Here is a 24,147-nt window from a genome sequence, read left to right as displayed (position 1 = left end):
TCACAGAGGGATTTGCTATCGTGACTGGGTGTCGGATACTAGCCGACTTAGCTGTGAATGAGTCAAATCGGGGTAATAATCTCGGGCAAGCGCAATGTTGACCACTTTGCCTCCTACAGTGTAGTGTAGTGAACCGTGACGGTCTTGAATGAAGGCCTCTAACACACTTCAAGGCCCTGATCCAATATGGATTGTTGGGCCAACGATTACACGACAGCGGCCCTCATTTCGCCGAACTGCTAGCATTCGGATTAGCTCCAGAATGTGCCATTCGGTTCCACATATTATCTCGCGCAGTCGGTGTTCACGATTGGCAAACCTGTTGGGGGAATCTGGTTGACTGACAACCTTGGTGACCGTGTTGATGACAAGGCGATGCAGCGCCATATTTTCTTCGTAGTAGAGTTGGCACCCAACGTGGGGTCAAAGTTGTTGCGTATGTAACAAGTTGCAAGCGAGTTGTAGCTCACCTCACACGTTTGTGGGTGTTTCGAGTTTGCGCGAAGCAATAAACATGTGAAGTATGAAGTGAAAAATTAGTAGATAGATAGATAGTAGAAGCGAGGAGCGAGGCGAAAGTCTTGTGACAGTAAATTGTACGCCTATATTTTTCCAAGCGTTCGTCCAATATTTAATGATAAAAAGGAAGCAAATTATACTGGGTTTAAGTTTTATTTTTTTTTACTATTCTAAACTCGCCTGTTTTGGCGTCAAATAACAACTGTTTTCTTATCATCTAAATACGAAAATACATAATGACTTTTACATAAAATAATACCCGTACTAAACAAAACCAATCCACAGCATTGAGTATGATCCAAAAATTATACACCGGCGACCTTGAGCATTTCATCGACATGAACTATTTTTTCTCGTGGTTTTCCATGCTTTTTCCCCTCAGCTTCCTCCGCTTTGTCAATTTGCTGCCATCCTTTCCATGTAACGATCCTTTTCCCCGTTGTATCGAGACCCGGTTTTTGTTCATCATGTGCAATTTTGTTCGCCTCAAAATCTTCGCAAATCGTCCTGGCTACTGCGAAAGCCCCATTCATTGTTGTTAGGATAACACCTGTTGGCCCAGTTCCTAGCCAGCCAGCAACATAAAGTCCTGGTTCGGGATTATTGCTTGGATCTTTGCAAATCACTCGACCTGTTTTGGTAGAATACAAATTAGGTTCAAGTGGATATTGTATCGCTTGAAGTGATTCTTATACTTCATTCCAATCGGTCACAAATTACTTTGTGGAGGATCTATCAAAATTAGACAAAAGTACGAGTAAATTAACGAGACCTACCAGCTTTATTGCAAATTAAACCCTTTTTCTGGTCAAAGTTGATTTCCGGGTCAACGCACGTCGACTGATAGCCGATACTCCTGAGTATCAAATCGCTTGGCAATGTTTCACTTGCCGCTGTTGGGACTGCAGCATTCTCTTTCAGTTCATTGACTGTAAGTTCTAACTGATTCCCAAGAATGTTCTTTGGTGATCTTAAAAATATTGGTAGAAATTGTTTGTTTGATATATTCGACGCCGATTTTTGTGCCTGAAGGCTAGTGAGCATAAGTTCAGTTATTCGTTTTCGTGGGCGTTGTAAACTGGGGATAACTTCAGGGACGCCTGGAGTAGAGCACAAAAGCGATAGTTGAATATTTGAGCATTTGTCGCAATGAAAAAATATGTAACTTACCTTTAAAGTCTTCTTCTCGCCACAAGGTACTAACATTGGGAAGCTTCAGCATTTCACGCAATTCTTTTATCGTAAATGCTGCCTGCAGAGGACCCCGCCGACCAACTAGATATACTTTCTCAACTTTACTTCGGGTTAGGGCTTCCAGGGCATACTCAGTAATGTCTGTTTCCTGATGAAGATACGTTTAGATATAGAGAGGGAAGGTAAGTTTTAATTGTACTGGTAATGCCCAAGGATGGATTTTTTGAGCAATTTTTTGAACTTAGTGGGATATATTACCTTTAATTTATCCAATGGTGACAGTAATATCCTTGCAACATCAATCGCCACATTACCTTGGCCGATCAATGCAACATTCTTCCCGCTCAAATCAGGATTTAAATTTTCTGCTCCAGGCAATCCATTGTACCAAGCAACGAATTCGCGAGCCGATAAAATGTTTTTCGATTCGGTTTCATTTGGAATGTTCAGTTTTCGATCCCTCTCAGCCCCATATGTCAGTAAAACTGCGTGGTATCGCTCCCGTAGTTCTTTAAGAGTGACATCAGAGCCAAGTGATAAGTTGCCAAAGAAGTTGAATTTGGGATGCTCCGCAGTTTTAGTGAAAGTGTTAATGACATTTTTAACTTCCGGATGGTCAGGGGCTACGCCAAATCTGTAAGGATAAAAATGTGTGAAGAAGAAATGTTTTTGATGATGTCATGCTTGAATATTTACAATTGGTCTATGTTGAATTTCAATTATCTTGCATCGCAACAGAAATGTGGAAACCAAGGAAGAGAGGAAGTAAGTTGCTTCCCAAGGGGTCCGATCCGTCATCAAGTGGATGCGGATTCAGAACTCCCTGCATCCTCAAACAAAAAATAATATTTTCTCATCAAGGGTACTATGAACCACAAAGGCTCAACTTCTCTATTGAGAATGTATTTCAGCATTTCATCACGAAATCCGCCAAAAATTTCGACTACGGTCTTTATACGATATGATTTGGTCGCAGAAACTGTAGGTGAGATCCGAGGTCGTCATTATTTTCAAGAAGTCTGGCTTCCCACAACTCCAGTGTGCTTAATGATGCCTCGACCTACTTTTCACAAGTGCCGGACACTATCCCGGGACGTGTATAGAGGTTTCGACCTCCTCTTCACAAAACCTGCAGGCAGTGTCCGTAGATATCTCTAGCTTCCCTAGGTGATAGTTCAGCCGGCAATGACCAGTGAGAATTCCCACTATGATTCGGAGGTTCTTTTTGGTGAGGTTTAAGCAATCCTTTGTGTGTATGGGTTCGTATCCCCCAGTAAGCACCCTGGACTGCTCCATCCCCGTTAGGCCCAGTTTAGTTCCCTCAACCGTTCCTCTTCATTTCTTAGATTCATAGCCATGAAACCGTTTCCGATTCCACAGAAGGGTTCTGGCCCATGTAAAGGCATTAAGGTTTAAGGGTAAACTTAAAGTATAAATTTTGCCTGTCAAAAAAGGCAAGAGTATAAAAAGGTACCAAAATACTCGCTTCCTAAAATTTGAGGGAGTATTATGGCGATATACGAACAGGCTGGATTGTGATGGAGGATCTTGACGCCTAGCTGAGCTCTGACAACACCTTTCTCAGGCATGTGGTGGAGAGAGATGCTGAGTTTGACCTCGTAAGGGACAACCATTTGCTAGTTGTTTAACGTCATACATGTGTCGCAACTACGCCTGTTGTAGAGCAACAGCCATCGCTCACCGAAATCCGACGATTTTGTATTTTCCCCAATTTTTACCACCCGGGGGTCGTGGGAATTTTTAATTTTCCTTGATTTCCACTAGGTCCTCTGACCACGGATTTTCCGCGATATCTCGCGGTCCCGGAATCGTAGCGTGAAAACTCTTGGATTTCGTGAACCCGGGCCGCTACCCCGTTTGAACAAGCCATCGTCCCCGAAATCCGGCGAGTTTGCACTTTTTCCAATTTTTACCACCCGGGGTTTTTTCTCGACATCCCGCGTTCCTGGCATCGTAGCGGGAAAACTCTTGGATTTCGTGAATCTGAGCCGCCTCCCGGTTCGAACAAGCCATCGTCCACCGAAATCCGATGATTTTCCATTTTCCCCAATTTTTACGCTTCGGGGGTCGTGGGAATTTTCAATTTTCCTTTGATCCGGACCGGTACTCTACTCCATGATGATTTCGCCGGATATGCGGATGTTGTTCCGGCACGCACCGTCGAACAACCTAAGATTACGCTGGGAATTTTGATGTAGCGGGTTAGCAGATGGATGACCGAGTATGGATTTTCCGTAGCTCTGAAGAAATCCGGAGTCGTTGTCATGATCAAGGACAGGGTTCCTTGAGTCCTTCCTGCTTAGGTTCGTGAAACTGTGGTCTTTTCAAAGCCGGCTTTGAAATACCTCGGCATCATGGTAGAGAGGAAAGCTTCTTCAAGTAGATTGGCAACACGGCAGAGTCGCTGATGGCCAATGTCGGAAATTCCATATCCATAGGTGTTGTTTGGCGATGAGCGTGGTTCAGTCCGTCTTTCCTGAAGGCTCTAAAATATGGGTTTGCGCCCGCAATAAAGAGATGTATCGTAAGTATCTAGCACAAGTACAAAAGCGAGGTGCTTTACGAGTTCCGCCTGCCTATCGCAGCGGCTCGGAGCAGAAGTTATTTCGGTCGTTCCTCTGCTGCAGAGTGGAGGTCTATATACCTCAGAAAAGGTGATGGAAATAAGGAAGACGTCGCTTGTGAAGAGATAGCCCCCACTCACGATCGCCCGATTGCATTTACTGGAACAATGTGGAGGATAATGCGTACCACACCTTTTCTTCCGCAGAAGGGGGAAGCGCCATAGTCTGTTAACGGCGGGGTGTGAAGTCCCGATACCCTATTTGGAATTATGCAGCAGATCGGGGGCACGTGGAGGGGAGTAGCACGTTACATTCAAGGCATTTTTTAGGCGAAAAAGAGGAAAAGGTAGAGCTTTGAAGGAGTTTGAGGATACGTATCCAATGATTTTCAAGTCAAACACTCAGGAAATGGAAGGCATCTATTAGCACCTCCCTCCGGTCTTTGCTATCAGTCAAAATCAGCAAAAAGCTCGACACAAAAAAAGCTACCTAAGGTGACCAACTGCAAATCATCAAAACGAGGAGGGTCGATTATCGGAAAATGCACTTTCAGAGGACTAATCCGTTCCCGTGTCATTAGCTCAAATTTTGGGTGGCATATCAAATCAACCCCGGGTGACTCGGTATTGACGAGTGCGATAGACAAACAGCGGGATTTAGGTGAGAGGGCCGTAAATAGGAAAGGAGGACGTCCATTCGTGATTGGCAAAATACTGGATGCGATGCCTATTTATAATATTTCTGCCGAGCTTCTCCCGCGATTGATGAGGTCCTATCGCCGAGAAAACTCACTAACGGCAATCAACTTTACCGGGAGAGACTTTCCACCTCCATATAATTACCAAGATTTCCATATTAATTGGGAAGTTTTTAATATCTAATAATTGAAAGTTGTTGTTCTTCCTATACAGATTATTTCTACTTTTTTGTTGAGGATACTGGGAGTCCTGAGTCTGCACTCACTTGGTGACGGACCGGACAACTTGGGAAGTAACTTACTTCCTCTTTTGTAGTCCATGGAGTCCTCCTTTTTGGGTTAAACACCCAAGTTTTCAAAACGAACCAAAAAGTTGACTGGCAGTTTCATCCATGGCAAAGGCAACTTATCAGACGCTGTCTCACCTCTGCCCTGGGAGCAGCGTGCCCGAAAGTAACGTAATTGGTACGAATTATATTCAAGTGAAACCCATCATAAGTTCAGACCTAAACCAGGCCGAAGTAAATTTTTTTGTTGAGGATACTGGGAGTCCTGAGTACGGACCCACTTGGTGACGGACCGGACCACTTGGGAAGCAACTTACTTCCTCTTTTGTTGCCCATGGACTCCTCTTTTTTGGGTTAAACCCCCAAGTTTTCAAAAAGAGAACGAAAAAGGTGACTGACGGTTTCTTCCAGCGATTACCATCTGTCGTTACTCTCGGTCACGCTACTCCCAAGGCAGAGGTGAGGCAGCATCTGATGAGTTGCCTCTGCCCTGGACGAAACCGTCAGTCAACTTTTTCGTTCAGGTTATGTCTAATAATTTTTCAATTTCTCTCCCAACACTGACGAACTCTATCGAAACCAGTGAAGAACGATTGAAAATATAAAAAAAAAGAAAAATTAGAACAACAATATTGATTGAAGTGCAACAAGTTATTTTAACAATGATTGATATTGTGCAATATAATTGTCTTGACTCCTCGGAATTTTCTAAAAGCATCTATTTTTATGCTGGACCGCCACTTGAGAATTCAGAGCACACGCAATGATTTCCTGTGTTGCAACGTCCTTGCCGGAAGTTTTTCGAAGCGCAAAACACTTCACAGCTATCTGTGTCCGATCCAAACTGGCAATCAGATCCTCCAAAAGATACTTGCGCTGACGAGGGAACACATTATACTTTACATAAATAAGATTATTTCCAAAACATACCTGCATTATCAGAAATACGAGTAAATTTGAAACGAGAAAAGGAAGGAGGTGAAAAATTATTCGAAGGTGTATCTGCTATAGGAAATGGTGGTGGATTAGATGACGGTCCAAACGAGGCTCCAGCGCCGGCCGCGAATACAGGTGAATCTGGAGGAAATTGCGGTGGTCTAGAGAATGAAGGAGGGCCATATGGTCCGCTGGAGTTATTTATGAATGCAGGTCCATTCTGAGGAAACTGTGGAAAAGGACCTCCTGGGAATCCAAAATCGTCATTCGAAAATCCTGGAAAACCTGGATTGAATTCTGGCCGATTTTGTGAAAATTGTCCTGAAGTAAATCCCCGCGGGGGTGATTCGTCTCTGCTTGGAAATTGAGGCGAATCCGGAGGAAACCGGGGTGGATTAGATAACGGTGGAGGTCGATATGGAGGTACTCCTGCGTCGCTTTCAAAACCAGATGAATTTGAAAGAAATTGGGGTGGTCTGGAAAATGGAGGTGGTCTACATGGCGCACTGGCGTTATTTTGGAATTCAGTTAAGTTCTGGGGAAAGTCTGATGGAGGAGGTCCACATGGTGGTCCTAAATCATCACTTGCAAATTCGGAAGAATTTGGAGGGAATGGCGGTGGATTTGGAGGAAAGTGTCCTGGATTGGATGAAGGTGAAGGTCGAAAAGGAGATGAGAGGCTCCCACTCAGAAAGGTACACACAGAAAGAGCGAATAGTATATTAGAATGCTTCCCCATTTTGCTATTAAGATCACTAGGCTATTCTGAACTATTGAGGTGAAGGTTTTCTGTCTTTATATACTTTCAACACATTCATCATTAGTTGCAGTGCATGGTGATAAGAATGAACGCTGCAATTTATTATGATAATGAACTGATTTCACATATAACATCATTAGTAGATGATTTTCATGATGTGTGACCACCATTTTATTGGGATCCTGGACGATTCTGAGTGAGGATGTAAATTAAACTTAGTAGAACTCTGTATTCATCGACCAAGGAAGCGCCTATTCGCCAGTTCTCTTTGTTTTTGCTAGAGACACTGTTACAGGAGATACCCAATGTCCGGTGGCCTACACACAGGTTCACAGATTTTGTCTTCTTAGCGTCACGCACCTGTTGCATCATGCGATCGTGTTCTATGATTAAATCTGAAGAAAACAGAGGCTATCGACTCGGATGAAACCGACGCGATCACTGTCAACGAGCCCTACAACCAGTCATGCCTTTGTTAGATCCATTGTGCTATCCCCCGAAATTTTCTACTCAATGGTCTCCCGCCTTCGGCGTTCGAAGACTTTTGAGAGTCTGAGAACATTCTTCATATGCAAAGATTGTGCGGATTCTTCGTTGAAAAAAACCTTACCGGGGTGTCTTCCTCTGGAATTTGAGAGGGCCGAGCAAACGTGTCGTGGCTGCATATAGCAGAAGCCACCACCCCAATTTTCTCCATATGGTAGTTTAAAGAGTAGTTTCCTGCCAAAAGACATATTAGGGTTTTCATGTCTCACTATTTAAGGGCCGACAAAATGTAGCTCCAGCGACCCGGGTTCTTTTGCAAAGATTTTCGACTGATTTTCATAGTAGACTTCACAGTGGATGGTCGAAGGCCAAAAGCTGTTTCTGGCACCATTATTGTGGATCCAGACCCTCGACGAGCCAGTCTGTTAGCTTCCTTATTACCGGCGGATACTCTGACACCCACATCAGGAATATTTCGATTAGCCGACTATTGAGCAGCAACTGGTAGCAACTCCACGACAACTGGCTTGATATAATGTTGTCGTTTAGTGGTGATAAGGCTGCCCGACTGTCGGAACAGATTTGAATGGTGCGGCTCCTGCATTTTTCTCGCAAACATTCTTCTCATCACCAGCGGCGAAACAACCGGTATCCGGTCTAGGCCTGCCTTAATATGGAACTCCAGACATTCCGGTTTTGCGCGAAGGTACACCAATTCGATATCCCTGCTGCCTGGCGTCCTGGCCTAAGCCATCGCTCCATCTTAGGCAGGGTCTGCCTCGTCTTCTTTTTCTACCATAGATATTTCCCTTATAGACTTTTCGGGCTGGATCATCCTAATCCATACGGATTAAATGACCCTTCCACTGTAACCTGTAGAGCCGGATTTTATCCACAACCTGACGGTCATGGTATCGTTCATAGATTTCGTCGTTAGGTAGACGACGAATCGTCCATCCTCATGTAGGGTGCCAAAAACTCTTCGGATGATTCTTCTCTCGAACGCGCCCAGAAGTTTGCAATTTTTCCTGATAAGAACCCAGAGCTCCGAGGAATATGAGTACATAAGGATTGGCAGGATCTGGGTTGTTTTCTCAATTCCAGCAATGGATTTGATTCGCCTTCCGCGGATTCTGAAATGGAGTGGTCGAAGGTGGCCATCAAGAAATCAATGCGCCTGCGATCCAAGAGTGTGATATCGTTCGATACTTTCCATTCTCCAACAAGAGTCGCAATGTCAGGGGATGCCACCGTGATGTCGATGAAAATGGGCTCATTACCCAAATTGAGCATCTCCAGATTGTTTCCTACCAAATATTCTAATAGTCTCGATCCTCTTGCGTTGATGTTGGAACTTCCCCAATATATGTCGTGGACGGTGACATCACATCCTGCTACCACCACCATGCCTTTAGTTTTGGCATATTGTATAGCTTTGGTGAATGTTCCACGGGGAAATTCGTTTGCGTCATAGCGGAAATATGGAGAGCACCTTCGAGTCCCCTTATCTCCTTGTTAATTTTTTATTGTTAGTTTGGCCTTTGTGGTGTCGCCATCACATAAGTCGTTACCCAAATTACCTCAGAAGTTTTTTGGGACTAGCATGCAGGAACGGGTTCTTCACTTCCTTAGTCATACAACAGATCAGCATAACGGAAATTTAAGTCCCTGATTATCCTGCCAACAACTCCTGTATGAGGTATATGAATGCCTTGCAATCATTGATCCGATGATTGATAAATGCAGTCGCCACCTTGCAATGCTGTAAATTTATTTGAAAAATATGGCACCTCATCTACGCTTCAGATAAATATACCGTGAGCTGCACGTCCCCTTTAATGGTTTTGGGTAAGGTGCTTGGCTTGTTTTGATTAGAGATAGTAAGGAAAGTTCCCGGCCTATCGGCTCTTTCTCTTGCTTTGCTGCCTATCAGCATCCAAGTGGAGGCGTTGAGATTTTTCTAGACACCAAGTTGTTCCAAAACCTCAGTACCATTACGCCTTACTTCTGGAAGCCAGAGGAAGCACTTTTTGAATGATGATAGCTCAGAGACCCTTTTCAGGGTTAGTCGCGTTGAGGGACGAGCAGTACTGCCTCTGCCACTGGTTAGTGTCTTCGCCGGTAAAAATTAACACTTTACGATATACATCTACCGACTCAAAGGGAAGGTAAATGCCTTGCGAGGACATAATCCTTGAGTTAGGAGAAGTTTCCTCCTAAGCTATTCGCACTGCTCAGTATCCTAACTGGATGGATTGGTTTCGTCATACAAGGCCCAATCATCGGTTTCGATAGAGGCTGAAAATTAAGGTTTAGCTATTGCTAGCCGAGCCCTCTTTGCTTCCTTTTATGTCGAAGAGTTAGGATCGTCCAAGGACCACTTCTGCTTCGATTGGCGCTTGCCTCAGTTACCCCGGACGCTCAATTCCCCTCAACCTTGGCACAGCCAGTAGCTTGTGATTTGCCCGGAGACAATTTGTCCGAAAGCTGTTTGCTGTTCGTGGACAAATGCTTAGCTTATGATCAAACATATCGACACTCTGATCCAGATGAGCAGATCCCGCCACCAAACGAGACAGAAGTTCAACAAGAAAACAATATAACACGCATATATGTTTACAAAACAATAGCGACTTTAATTTTAAAAGTATGGAACCAAAGTTAAGCTGGGTCAAATACGTTAATTTCCAAAGACGCTGTTCACCATATCGTTTCAAAGTTCCCAAATTGCTACGTTCAAAGTCTTTAAGAGCTATAACCATGGCATGATGACTAGAATAATGAAGAAGCATTCTAAAGCTTAGGGAACGCGTCTGCATGACAGTCGACACCAAACATGATACACGGACTCTCTTTTAAAATAAGGATACGAAAATAATAGACATATTTTATATCTTCTTCTATGTGGAGTTGCCAAATCTCCCATCAGGCGCGTCCCTTCGTGCGGATAAGGGAATGCTCGGCGAATGTATCATGGCCATGCACATGCACGCATCCGGAGATGTATGGGCAGGCCGGGTAGGTAGGAAGTAAACGCCCACCCGTGAATAACAATTGACTTTGGGAAGGACACCCAGAAATCAAACCAAACATGGAGGAACAGAAGGAGAATAAAGTTACGGTGCAGGGCTTTGGAAATCCAGTTCCGGCGGTTTTTGGGAGTGGACAAGCAGGCTCCCGGCCGTCGATATCCAACGACCGCAGTGCCTCAGTAGTGGGAACCTTGGCTACTGTGGCATCTAATGTTACAAGCGTACGGGAGGGACTGGAACCAGCTCCATTGACGGACCCATTCAGAAGGAGCTCGATTCTTCGCAGATCCCCTCCCAAACGGGCACAAGCCCCCATAATCGCTACCCCCAATGGGAAGCGCATAGGTGGAGTTTTCGATGAGGAAGAATCCTTGACGCCGAATCCGAGCGATGTTCTAGGCAATCATCAGTCTGGAGCTGCCTTTACTGCCCTGGGCAAAAAAATCATGGGGCTGTGTGAATTTATAAAGGAGCGCAGAAATATTCACCAGAATATAAGGGCCATGATAAGAGGCATCCGTTTGGTGTACGTTAAGGCCCAGGACGAACGGGTAGGGAAGCCGTCGATTGAAAAAGTGAACCAGATAACTCAAGTTACGCCTGTTTAAGTTACTGACTTAATTGAGAGGATATTTACGAATTATTGCTCTTTTTTCCATAATTTAGAATGCATCAGACATAGACAGAAACAGTGCCTTACAGTTTGCTTTACCTGTAAGGCGCTGTCTGTAACCCACACGTGATCTACGCGCCAATAGATCCTTGTACGACGGTAATTAAATTTTTTTATATAGAAACTTTACCCTTTACGAGAATTTATTCACGTACAACAAACGGCCGTGTCCATAACACAGCCACACCCCCTTGTGATCCTCCTCCTGAATCCTCAATAATTGCACTATTAATATGCAATGATAAATTGAAAATTTGTCTAACTGCTATCAATAAGCATACTTTATTCTTATTTCAGACTCGAAATGGGTTTCCGATAAATCATGCCAAGGAACAAGGTTTGTTTTTTGCTCATTTACATATGCATTTTCTAAGCGAGGAATTGGAACTGATAAGAAAATCTGCTTTTCTGCTTTAATGGATTTTTAATTCTTCCCAAGCGTATATAAACTTTGTAGCAATTTGTATCTAAATCAGTTACTAGTTTGCTCTGGATTTCGACACAATGTCTGCCTTTGTTGGTCTTCTTCTTCTATCTGTGATTGGAGTAGTGGTCAATCAATCCCATCATCCTGACACAGATAATGATGAAGGAGAGTACAGTGGCCCGTTCGCAGGAATCATTGGTATGCAGTATAAAAGCCATATATGATAAATTCCATCTGTCAACTACTTTTTTATAATAGATAGCTTCACTGGAAATATCCCCGACAATATTGAACATGGGGCTGGTCGAACATTCCTCAATTTTTTTGGTGATTATCATGAATTTCTTTTAATAAAGATTCAATTGACTAAATTTGTATTAAAATTTGTTCTCAGGAAACTCGAATAACAAACCCTGCAACTTGACTAATGCCTTAGGGTATGGAAATGCCACTTGTACTATATATTGTTTGATAACTGGGTTTCAACTGGGCGGAATATGTTCAAGAGATGGTTATTGTACTTGTATTTCGTAAATTTGTTTCTAATATAAAAAAAAAATAGATAAATGTTTATTCCAAAATGCATCTAATTGCCCGATAAAACTGAACAAAACATCAACAGAATGATTTTTTTTCGAGCTGCACTGATTTTTCATAATTCATATGTACGTTAGGAGTTAGAATCCAAATTTTCACTGCTAATAAAATTGGAAATGAATTTATTATTCGTGTTTTCTTCATCTTTTCTTCAATACCGTTGAATTGGTTGAATGTCAGCTTCTTAATTTCGTTACCCCGGGTTAGAATCCAGGTTCTTCGTAGATGTATGTATTCGTCCTTCGTGCTGTCCCGTCGGTGTAGGCTTGCTTCCTGCATTAAGTGTAGTGATAATGAAGTCTCACTGTAAAGTCTGTTCTCAAGGGTTCCAAGCCGAATTGAAGAATTTGGACTTATGTCATCCGGCCATTTTTTTTTGTGAAAGAACCCGATGCTATTAAAGTGTAATTCTTAAGGTGGCTTAAGAAAAGTGATATGAAAACCGAGATACTTCCTTCTAAACTACTACATGGAAAAAATCAGGGTAGTAATTTTGACTATGCATATACCGTCAATGTTGGGAGGAGGAACAGACGACCTTGTACTTCATGCCTATCTTCTTCACACCTTAGAGAAAAATATATCGATAGGTCTTCCTCAATGAAGAAGCTGCGTAATCTCTTCCTTTGGGAGGCGTTATCAGAGCCGCAAATGCCTGTGGACAGTGCAGATAGAAACTCGTTTGAATACAGGGTTTAGGGGTGTGTGTAATGAGTCTACCGCAAGAGAATTGAGTGTCTGGAACTGCGTCACAATAGAACTGAAGCATAGTCTCATCAACAATGAACAAGGAAATAAGATAAATTCATCAGAGGAAGTCCGCAAGAGCCGCCCTTACTTCACAAAAGTTCAAACGAGCGTTACCTAAAAAAATATTTAACAACTCGTCTAAAATTGACTTGGGGTCATCGCGAAAACTGGTGATCAAGAGTCGATGGGGGTAGAGGTGGCGACATCAACAACACTTCGGCATACTATGGGGAACATTTTCAGCACCCGCCGCAGCACTCTTCTTCACCATCTGACAGAAGTTCCCGCTTAGTTTCGGGACGAATTCTAAAGAGCGTATATAGAATTTTCGGAAATGGACCCTGTGGATGGTCTATGCAAATCAATAATGAGATTGCGTTTCGAAAGTATGCTGATATGCCACTACTGTAACTACGATCATTTGTGAAGTTAGAAAATTCGGGTTCGTGTTATTGGTTGGAGTGATACCATGGACAACTCGTCTAGAACGTCGGCGCGACTCATGAAGGCAGGTCATTGCTGGGCTGATTCATATCACCAGTGGCAATGCTAGCAGACAGATGAAAAATAAAGTGCAGAGGGTTTACCAGAACTATGCTATCCCTAAAGCAGAAACTTTCTGTCGTATGCACTCAGTTGCGACGGTATGGCAAAAGTAACTTCAGACATGTTCAGAATGCAGTGTACGTGCGGGAGTATCGGAGTTTTGTCAAATCGCTCAACGAATACCATCAGAACGCCCAGACCGCACAGAAAAAATATTGGGGTCGAATTGAGGCGTCACCTGCATAGATTACCGTTGAAGGTATCGGCTATGCTAATATCCCTGACATGTACTTTGCGTATGTTGCCGACGAGTCATAAACAGTTCGAAAAACTGGAGGGGCCTGGTCTAGATCATGTGCAAAATTTCTGGTGCAGAAAGTTCACTAGCTTACACAGCACAAACCTACTTACCGCCTGCCTAGCAAATCAATGTCCTGCGACTGTATTGCATTGATCCAAACCAAGTAAAGTTTTTGAAAACGCATCTTTCGGAGAAGAATGATATAAGAGGCACAACAGCCCAATTGGATGAGTTTCATTTATCCGACATCCAGTCACGATAACCCTCTGGCGCCAGTGAGATTTTAACCGCGACCTTCCGCTATGACAGCCCAGCGGAATATTGCTGTGGACAAAGGCCGAAAACGTCCATTTACGCATACACACTATTATGTCAAAATTCCGAATGCATTCCTCAATTTGTCGTGGAGGGGGTGAACCTCCCGCTTGAAATGCAGGGACTACGCGCATACTTTTATATCAAGGAGCAGACGATTCCTTTGCACGCGGTTGTTTGCAAGGCAGATTGCGGAATGATCCCACTTAACTTGAAGGATCGATCTTCCAACCTCTTAAGCAGGGTGAAGTCAAACTGAGAGAGGATCAATGATTTGAAGTCGAAGGTGTGCGCTGCTGAAACGGAGGAATTTATGTGTGCCATTCAGAACTGGTGTGGCCGCCATTCATCGAAAAGCGAATGGTGAAAGACCCAAACATATGGTTCAGTGTTAAGAGACGTTGGATCATTTCATTTCTGACTGCACTGTAATGGCGCCGGCTCAATACGCAGACAGTCATAATGCTATACATAAGATTCATCAGAACCTTGCATGAAAGTATGAGTTCACCTTAGAAACATGTTTCTTACCGCTTACCGATATAAATCGTAGGCAGTACTTGATTTCTCTGCTCACGACGTGTATTGGAACCAGCAAATTTGAACTGATCACTATATTTCACACAACAAACTTGATGTTCTTATTAGTTGATTAAATGGATCATTTCGCGAAAAAGACGTTGAACTAAGGGCTACTGGATCGGGAAATCAAAATGTTTTAGTTCACATAATATTGTCAGCTAAACTTATTCTATCTAAATTCCTCACGGTTTCTATAGATATAAAAAAAAAAAAGTCAAGCGACGGCGGCTTTACGGTTTCTTACCAGGGCAGAGGCAAATCGTCAGACGCTGCCTCACCTGGACCAGAAAAGAAGGAGTAAGTTGCTCCTCAATTGGTCCGGTCCTGCATTAAGTTGATGCGGACTTAGGACTCCCTTCATTCTCAAAACGAATTCTATAGATATCCTGGGACTTTCGGTCAGTTTAGTTCCAATCACGCAGAAGTACACGCTTCTTCCAACCGAGGATGGTTCTCTGAATGTACACCGCTGTAGTGCGTCTGATCCTAACGTATGGCTCTATTGTATGGTAGCAAGCTTTGAGTGAAAAATACAATAGAATGAATGTTAATAGGATTCAAAGAACCGCGCGTGCAGGTGCTACTGGGGCTCTATAGTCCTACCCGGCAGATGCTCTCAATGTACTTCTGCATCTATTTCCCATAGACCTCCATGTTAAATACGTTGTAGCGTGCAATGCCGTCAGACTACCTGAGTCCGGATGTTGGACAGTGAAGCCCTACGGCCACAGTAACATCCTAGGCGAAGTATCTCGGAAAATCTGGGCAAGCTGAATTTACGAGAAAATTTCGTGTGGACTTTCCAACCAGGGCACAGTGGTAGACCGGCGGCGTGCTGCAAGGTTATGACTCAGTATTCTTTACCGATGGATCAAAGATAATCTGTAGAGTCGGTTCCGGGGGTTTTCCCAAATATACACAGTGTATCCAAGTCGTATCGTCTCCCATGTTTCGTCAGTATATTCCAAGCGGAAGTACTGGTGATATTGGCAGTCTGTCGATGGCTGGAGCAAGATTTAAGCTTCAAGTGTAACATAGACATTCTGACCAACAGCCAAGCGGACATCAAGGCCTTGTACTCAGCGGCGGCATCTTCCAGGTCGCTCAAGGTCACCCTCCTCTGGGTCCCCGGGCATAGGAACATAGAGGGGAATGAGTGGGGTGACAGATTGCCCAGGCGAGGCTCTGCTCTTGGCAACCCTTCGGTGAATACAGTCGGTGTTTTGCTGGCGGCTCCGGAGTCAGGAGCGGAGTCTACTCGTCTGCACGGGGCACTGGCCCATAAGGGACCATGGCGCCAGGCTCGGCATACCCTACAATTCGCATCGCCGAAGCAGCGGAGAAGGAGAAGAAACCCTCATCCATTTTCTCTGCGTCTGCCCAGTTTTAGCTAGACCCATGCTACGGACACTGGGTAAACCATTCTTTGGGGACCTCAGAGAAATTTCTAGCTGCAGGGTGGGTTCTTGGCTTGGTTAGCGACGAGACGCCCACAAGACAGTCCAAGATTCATTAAAATGAATATCGAAGCGGGTGAAATAATAAAATCTTCAACTATGGACATTTTTGAACGCATTCTTAATAACCATATTCGCGACATCGTTCATGAATCACCAATTTACTACTACAGACAGAATCTAAAAAACAAAAAAAAAAAAAAAAAAAAAAAAAAAAAAAAAAAAAATAAAATAAAACAGAGCTTTTGACAACCGATCACAATGAAACAGACATCATCACTGTCAGTCACTGACCAATTTAAGTATCTCGGATCAATGCTATCAGCCAATGGAAAACTGAGTTATGAAATTTTTTCACGCATTAGCGCAGCTTGGATGTAGTGGCGTTCCGCAATTGGTATTTTTTGTGATCGTCGTGATACGTTTCAAATCCAAAATTTACCGCATTGTCGCTACCTCTATGGTTTTGAGTGTTGGCCGACTCTGAAACACAATGGACGGCACCCCGCGGTAACGGACACGATGATGTGGCATTGGACCAGTGGCGTAACACGTTATGATCATAAGCGAAATCGAAGTTGATAGAAAACGGCCAAAAGGCCGGTCGAAACAACGATGACTGGATACGCAGGATGGCGACTTGAAAGCCTCGTGACTCCATCCAGATCAGGGCTGTAACCGGGCAAAATGGCCGAACCGATGAAGACGAGCCGACCCCGCTGCTAAGGGACAAAAACTAAAGAAGGAGAAAAAGCTAATTGATCGCGAAAAATGTTTTCGCAGTATATGGCAATTCTCTTCTTATACCAAGCAAAATCAAAATATACTTTCTTTTTCGCAAATTGTATCTTTTATTACTTTATATGGTAAGTTTCATATTATCGATATGTTAGTAACAATTACAGTATAAGTAGCTATCACAATAACCGCCTGCAAATCCTAGGAAAAGACAACGGAACCTACATGATCCGTGGTCACCATAATCGCAGACTCTATCAAAATATTCGAAAAAATTACTGAAATCCAACTCCACATTTTCTATAAAAGAGAATTGGAACGCATGAGTAAAATAAATTCATAAATAAATCTGTATATTTTATACCTTCGGAAGACGAAGAAGATTCGTCGCGTTCACTTTCGAAGGATATCACATCACTCCATAATGCAAGGAATAAAAAAATAAATACCCAAATCCTCATTGTCTCTGTGTTATGAAGATTATCTTACAACTAGTTGAGGGAATTGGAGAACCTCGTTTTTATATGAGTTGACAGTGATTTCAAGTTAATTATGAAAAAGAAAAACAATTGAAGAAATAGCTTCACTAATAGTGTTTTTATCATAAGACGCTATGTATTGTAATTTGAGTCCTCTCGTTTATCACTTGTTGTTATGAAGAGAGTAGAACTGATAAAGTGAATGGGGTCCTAATCGATTTTTAATTCAATCATCATCATCATCAACGGCGCAACACACGGTATCTGGTTTAGGCCCGTTTTAGTAAGGAACTTCAGACACCCCGGTTTTGCGCCGAGGCCCACCAATTCAATATCCCTAAAAGCTGTCTGGCATCCTGACCTACGCCATTGCTCCATCCCAGGGAGGGTCTATCTCGTTTTCTTTTTCCACTACAGATATTGCCCTTATAGACTTTCCGGGATGGATAATCATCATCCATACGCATTTAGTGACCCACCCACCGCAACCTGTTGAGCCGGTTTTTATCCACAACCAGACGGTCATGGTATCGCTCATAGATTTCATCATTTTCTAGGCTACGGAATCGTCCATCCTCATGGAGGGGGCGAAAAATTCTTCGGAGAATTCTTCTGTAGAACGCGGCCAAGAGTTCGCAATTTTTTTCCTAAGAACTCAGATCTCCGGGGAATACATAAGGACTGGCAAGATAGTCTTGTACAGTAAGAGTTATGGCTGAAATAGGCTCTGTTGGCAGCAAAAAACCGTGCGCAGATTTTATCGTCATATCTGTTATCAGTTGTGATTTTCGACCCTAGATAGAAGAAATGTTCAATGGTCTCAAAGTTGTAGCCTCCTATGTTTATTTTTTTCGTTTGACCAGTGCGGCTCGATGTTGTTCGTTCTTTGGTTTTTGGTGTTGACGTTATGCGCTTCGTTTTGCCTTCATTAATGTGCAGCCCGATTTCTCTTGCAAACGAGATCTACCTCCCGAACGCAAAGTACCTACAGTCGATACTGTGTTGCCACCATTGTTTTTAATTCTTCTATTTCCCGATTTGCGTTTCTAGAGACTTCCGCGACCACGGCGCCTGCGTACACCTCGTGGACTTTGCCGGCCGTGGCGGATAACACCTGCAACGAACCCGAGTCCGCCAAGATGGCGCGAGTGCCCTTCGAGACCCGCTACACCTAGAGGGATTTCAATAGCTCTGAGCCGGCCTTATACTTACTTAACTGCCTCATTTGGCTGGGGGTACGGTCGCCCAGCGTCAGCTCGTTCAGTAAGTCATCCAGCTTCGCTTCCTTGCGAACTAACCGCCGGCGTATAAGCTACTCCTTTAGTCTGACGTAGGAACAGTCCTGCAACATGGTCTCTACGTCGAGACCGATAAGGGCGTGATTGAAACGCATGGCGTCTGTGGTGATGCTTAAACGCATGGCATCTGTTGTGACGCCTGTCAGCGTAAAATGCGCCTCCAACTTGCAGAACCACGCCATCGGATTGCGCCGCCAAAGGGGGATCCCGCCCGCTACCACAGGAGGAATCGCGCCTCACGCGGGTTTGTCTTCCTTTGACATATAAGCTAGTGAGTAAACCAGAGGCGGAACACCGGAGCAGAACTCTACCCCGAATTCATCTCCCATCGACGCAAAAAAACTACCGCAGCCACACGGAAAACGACTCAACGGAGACCGGAGCAAAAACCTTCTACTACAAAAGACCTCCCGCCGATTCTTGCAGCGCCCTTACTTTTTTCTTTCTTTCTTTTTGCACCAATTTATGTACATAACAAAATATTTGAATTAATTTCTAATTAAAATAATGCGCAGAAGGTGTTGGCTGATGCAAAAACGACTGAATAGTCTGATGCAATGGCGGCTGAGAAGGATGAATTTGTTGTTAACCCTGCAAGCTACTCTGTCGTTGCTGGGGCTGCTGCTGCGGCGGTTGCTGCCGTATTTGCCACACGATCTACTCTAGGTTTTTGCTATCTCGATCACACGGCGGTTCGATCAGTTCGTTCCGAGTTCTCGAACCGAACAGTCACCGGGAGCTGGAGCTTATCGAGGACTGTGAAGTAACTTCACAAGGAAGTATCTGTTTTGGAGAGTGGTGCCAATACATGTCTAACAAGGTAATTTTATAAAAGAACATTTGAAGTAAAAAGTTTTTGTTTACATTTCAGAGCTGCTGCGTGCAGCAGCAGGTACTGGCTTGGGGACAGAATGTCCGCCAAGAGATGCAAAATGATACTCCCGGAGGAGCTGTCATCTGAAGGGAAGGTAAAGTTAGTTTAAGTAGAGTTAATGCCCCTCCGGCAAACCATTAGGCATCCTGCCCCCAACTACCCGCCCAAAAAAGGCTAAAATTCCGCCTATCTCTGGGTACAAAATCAATGTACCTCAATTCTTGGATTCTCAAAGAGAAAGGGTTGCCACAACTAGTACCCCACAAACTTTAAGGACTCAGTCCTTAGTTATCCGTGGTCTCCACAGGGAGGCAGATCCGGCCGACATAATGCGAGAACTCAATGAAGAGTATACGCACTTGAAGGTGAAAAGCGTGTCGAATCTAGTCACACGAGTCGACAAGCTCCTGCATAGCCAGAACCCGGCACTTCCGTTGAAGTCGCAGTCGGGTCGCTGTTCATGGCTACTTTCGAGCCCTCTCAAGAGCTCAATGAAGCATTTAAGGTCAAGTATATACTCCACCAAAAAATTTCCCTTGAGAAAGAAAGAAGGCTAATCAACAAGCGCAGTGCTACAACTGCCAAAACTTCGGGCATATCGCCCTCAATTGCTCCATCGTGCACAGGCGCGTGAGATGCACTAAAACTCACGTACGAGGGAAATGCCCAAGTCACAGTAGATCTACTATAGGCAGTACCCACACTAAAATGACCCCACTTGCGAATATGCTTGCAGGAGCTTATCTGTACACATCAGAGACGCTAAACAAGGAAAAGACATAATCTTCGTCAGATCGTATTGGTAAGAGAGAGATCGGTGAGCTTTTGCTATTCTGGTACTACGGCGTGCTCACCCATATAACAAAAAGTTGTTTCACGTATTCACTTATACATAAGCAAAAACTTGCCGATCTCACCAATACTTTGGCAAGTCCGGGTGGTATGTCAAACACAGCTGATCGGATTTTCGTTACATCTCGCTCATGCTCAAGGGCAAAACAATTTGAAATCGTGTGCCCTCGCACTGATTTCCCCCCTTGAGGGGCAAAGGGGAGTGTGTCTAGTATCTAACTGTGGCCCAAGTCGCACGGCAGACACACCAACTTGCTGCAATTCCGGCCAGACCAGACATCCCGCCAACTGCGGCGGCAGTTCAGTGGGTCAGCAAAGGCGAATTCACCACGGCAATGCAGTTGTAGTTCATGCCTCTGATGTGTCGCCACACTGATACTTGAAACAACATACAACGAGCATTTCAAATTGTATGAGCGTTCGAATGTGGTGTCAATTGGGCAATTGGACATCTCGCTAATGACTTTGGGGGAGCACAAAAGATCACGCTGAGGCTGTTACACGATGCAATCGTCCTCGCTGAACTGGAAATAACTTTTGTGGTTTTAATCAATGGAGATAGTGGCATCGTCGATCAGCGAAATCAAATATTGTGCTTCCCCACGACCGATACCAATGAAATCCAACAATGCAGAGAAAGCCGAGGATTTGCATTAGATCGCCCTCTTTACGGAGCAATATGCGAACGGAGGACATAGTTTGATGCAGACCACAGACATGCACGGCTTTGGTAAGCGGTCTCCTTAATCATCATGTCCAGTAGATCTCCGCAGCCATAGAGTGTGACTAAAATGCTAGTGTACTTTTTATCCAGCTCGTCGTGATAACCCACTGCCGTTAAGTGTGGTGATACCATTCGGACACTCATCGAATCAACTCGTAGCCTAGTTTCCCCGTAAACACTTCCACTGACGATCGTTTTTCGCTTAATGATGAGCCTCTACCCGAGCATTCAATAGGACATTCTGCCAGGTGGTTTTTTGGAAACCTACGGGTTGTTCGCGTTCGAGTTCATCGATGTCGCCGCATATTTGGTCGTTTACACTGAAGAGGACAGCTAGAAACTTAACAACTCCCTCTTTTGTCTCCTTGCGGTACGAACATTGAACACTTTCTCGATGCACTGGAAAATGAATATTAGATTTTTTAAAAGGGCGTCGCACTGTTTGAGGTTTCCCTCTACATCCTTTTCGTTTGCTCTAGCACCTTCCTCATATCTTGATGATACCATCTATCGGAAAATTCACTATAATCCTGAGGTTTCCACACACCCCTTTTTGATTTCCCGGATCCTTTACGTTGTCCTGATGTGGGTGCCGGGGCACTCTAACATCGCCGGCAATGAGGAGGCTGACAGACTAGCTCGCCGGTGGGGCCAGAACCAGCTCTTGGAATCCGACCATCTACTGTCAAGTCTACTCTGAAGAGTAAATTTGCAAGGATTCACGCAACCGAGTGGAAAAATTTGGACTCTTGCCGGCAAGCGAAAATCCTTGTGAAGGAGCCTAGGGCCACTAGAGCGGCATTTTTGTTGTCCCTTAAGAAGTGGAACATGAAAACCCTAGTAGGGCTTTTGACGGGACACTGCCCCCTAAACTACCATATGGAAAAGAGTGGGGTAGTGGTTTCGGCTGTGTGCAGCCAATGTGAGGAGGAGGAGGAGACGGCCTTGCACTTTTTATGCAGCTGCCCGGCATCCTCAGATCTCAGACGAAGACACCTTGGCAAGGTTTTGTTCAATGAAGAATCTGCACACTCTCTGCCTCTGGAGAATGTTCTCAGATTCGCTAAAGCCTGCGAACACTGTAGGCGGGAAGCCATTGAATAGGCAACTACGGGGATAGTACAATGGGCCTAATAATGGCCTGAGTGCTTGGGGCTGCGGCTCCCCCCAGTTAACTAAACTAACTAACTTACGTAGTCTCCAATCTGCGGTGTGGATACCGCAGTGTCAGGTTGAGCAGTGCATGGTCACAGGAACATGGGCATGGCTTTTTGAGCGCTTTGACAGAGTGCAGTTGATTGTCGTTAGATTTTTCCGGGGTTTAGGTTTGACCGTTGCCAAATTGATGTGAAATTCCCGTTCCAAAGTGTTCGGTAGTGCAGCAGGTTTTCACTTAGCAAGGCTTGCCGTCGAATATCTGATTTCTTAGTCGTTTGGAATTTCAACCGGTAACGAACACAGATTCATTAAAAAAATCAAAAAATGACTGACGGTTTCGTTTATCCTAAACAACTACAGATTCATTGTTTCGCCTTATTTCGTAGAAACGTGGTACTGAACCGTAATTGCTTGAACGACGCCGCGGTCTCCATATTGAAAATCGCAAATACATGCTAATAGCCACTTGTTCGGGGAATGCTTCCCTACCGCTGCCCAACACCAACTGCCCAGGCTTCACTTTCGGAATTTGCTTGCCCTATTTAAAGCGAGCCGGTAAATTTAGCAAATACTCCTGAGACCACCTCCTCTAGAACGTTTAGTGAAAGACCTAAACTGCTGCCATTTTGCAAAAGATCCCGTTGGGTGCCATCGGTCTCCGGGAGAGCGTTAATCGGTATTAATCTAAAAGTGGCTAATAGTCAGGGCTTTAGCGTCATCTGGATTGCTGGAGGTCGGAACATGTGGTCCGGAGCTCAGGCATATCCCGCCCCGGCAGAATATCCTAGTGAATTCCTCGAAAGTTGGAACAATCTCTTCCTCATCAAATCTGGATTTCAAGTGGCTGCTTCCGCCGTAAAAGTGTGGAGGTATCAATATACCAGATTCATGCTTAATTGTAAGTTGTTTGCATTACAACTAGGCATTTGCGAACATAACAAATAAGAATGTGTGCATATTAAGGCGCTAGTTAACAAAAATACTCAGGTGCTTTCCTTATTACGGTCGTATCCGATTTCATTCTCGCGGGGTCATCGATTCCGCCATATGGTGGGATATTTACTGAGTCTCAGCTTACAATCAATTAACAATTTTACAATAAAAGTCTAGATTTTCGGCTTCATATATTTTTACTCAGAAATTCAGAAAAAAATGTTTAAGGTGAATAATTTTTAGTGCCGTATCATGTCTGTCGTAATATAACTCAATTTTAATTCAGAATAATAAAGCAGAGACTTAAAATCAGACTCGTTCATTTAAGCAATTTGTTCCAATTCAATCTAAAACCGCTGAATCTCTGCAACCGCATCCGCGTTTCTGATTAATTTTGGCCAAAAGCAGCCGCGATTAAGATAGTGCCAATCACGATGACCGCGCATAAAACCATTGTCACCTCTGCTGACGAAGCTCAGAGCACTTATCACTTAAAATAGAAACCACTTACCGTACAAGGCCAAAAGGAACCGGAAGTCGTTCGATGACGTCGATCGAACAATTGGGAAGATGCTTGAGGAGGTACTGAGCCGCATAGAAACCAGCTGGACCGGCACCAACGATGCAAATTTTCTTTTCAATTGACCCATAAGATGTGGCACTTGTACTAAAACTATATGAACTTGAAAGGGCACTGCGCGTTTTCAGTAAACTTTGCAAAATTCTCATGTCTGCAATGCGAAACACTTGCACTTCCGTTCAAAACAAACTCTCGTAATCCAGTAGACAGTAGCCGACGACCTGTTGACAGCAAAACAGCTGTGTAAATAGGTTGTAAAACGAGAGAGAGAAAGTGAAAATGTACTAGACTGAACTTATTGGAATTTTTCAGCACCTCTTAAACTGTAAGTAGTGAATTGAAATGTTATAGTCAGTGCAAAAATGTA

General features: G+C 44.0%; 3 protein-coding genes across 3 annotated transcripts; 1 reads left to right on the top strand and 2 right to left on the bottom strand.

Moving 5' to 3' along the window:
• Positions 1–663: 663 nt before the first annotated feature.
• LOC119646356 (NADPH:adrenodoxin oxidoreductase, mitochondrial) lies at positions 664–24,026 on the bottom strand. Its single transcript, XM_038046793.1, has 5 exons — positions 23,712–24,026; positions 1,972–2,347; positions 1,690–1,861; positions 1,296–1,619; positions 664–1,150 (listed from the first exon to the last, which is right to left on the bottom strand). Exons 1-5 carry the CDS (start codon positions 23,927–23,929, stop codon positions 825–827), a joined length of 1,416 nt encoding a protein of 471 aa, XP_037902721.1. The 5' UTR covers positions 23,930–24,026; the 3' UTR covers positions 664–824.
• LOC119646357 (proline-rich proteoglycan 2-like) lies at positions 5,900–6,983 on the bottom strand. The gene is made up of 2 exons (XM_038046794.1): positions 6,213–6,983; positions 5,900–6,158 (listed from the first exon to the last, which is right to left on the bottom strand). Exons 1-2 carry the CDS (start codon positions 6,955–6,957, stop codon positions 6,007–6,009), a joined length of 897 nt encoding a protein of 298 aa, XP_037902722.1. The 5' UTR covers positions 6,958–6,983; the 3' UTR covers positions 5,900–6,006.
• Positions 11,639–12,319, top strand: LOC119646358. The gene is made up of 3 exons (XM_038046795.1): positions 11,639–11,794; positions 11,855–11,923; positions 11,991–12,319. The coding sequence occupies exons 1-3, from the start codon at positions 11,674–11,676 to the stop codon at positions 12,128–12,130; spliced, it is 330 nt and encodes a 109-aa protein (XP_037902723.1). The 5' UTR covers positions 11,639–11,673; the 3' UTR covers positions 12,131–12,319.
• Positions 24,027–24,147: the final 121 nt, after the last annotated feature.

This window comes from Hermetia illucens, chromosome 1, assembly GCF_905115235.1.
Source record: "Hermetia illucens chromosome 1, iHerIll2.2.curated.20191125, whole genome shotgun sequence".
Lineage (NCBI taxonomy): Eukaryota > Metazoa > Arthropoda > Insecta > Diptera > Stratiomyidae > Hermetia > Hermetia illucens.
Note: the sequence above shows the minus strand (reverse complement) of the source record. Positions and strands in the feature narration are given on the sequence as shown.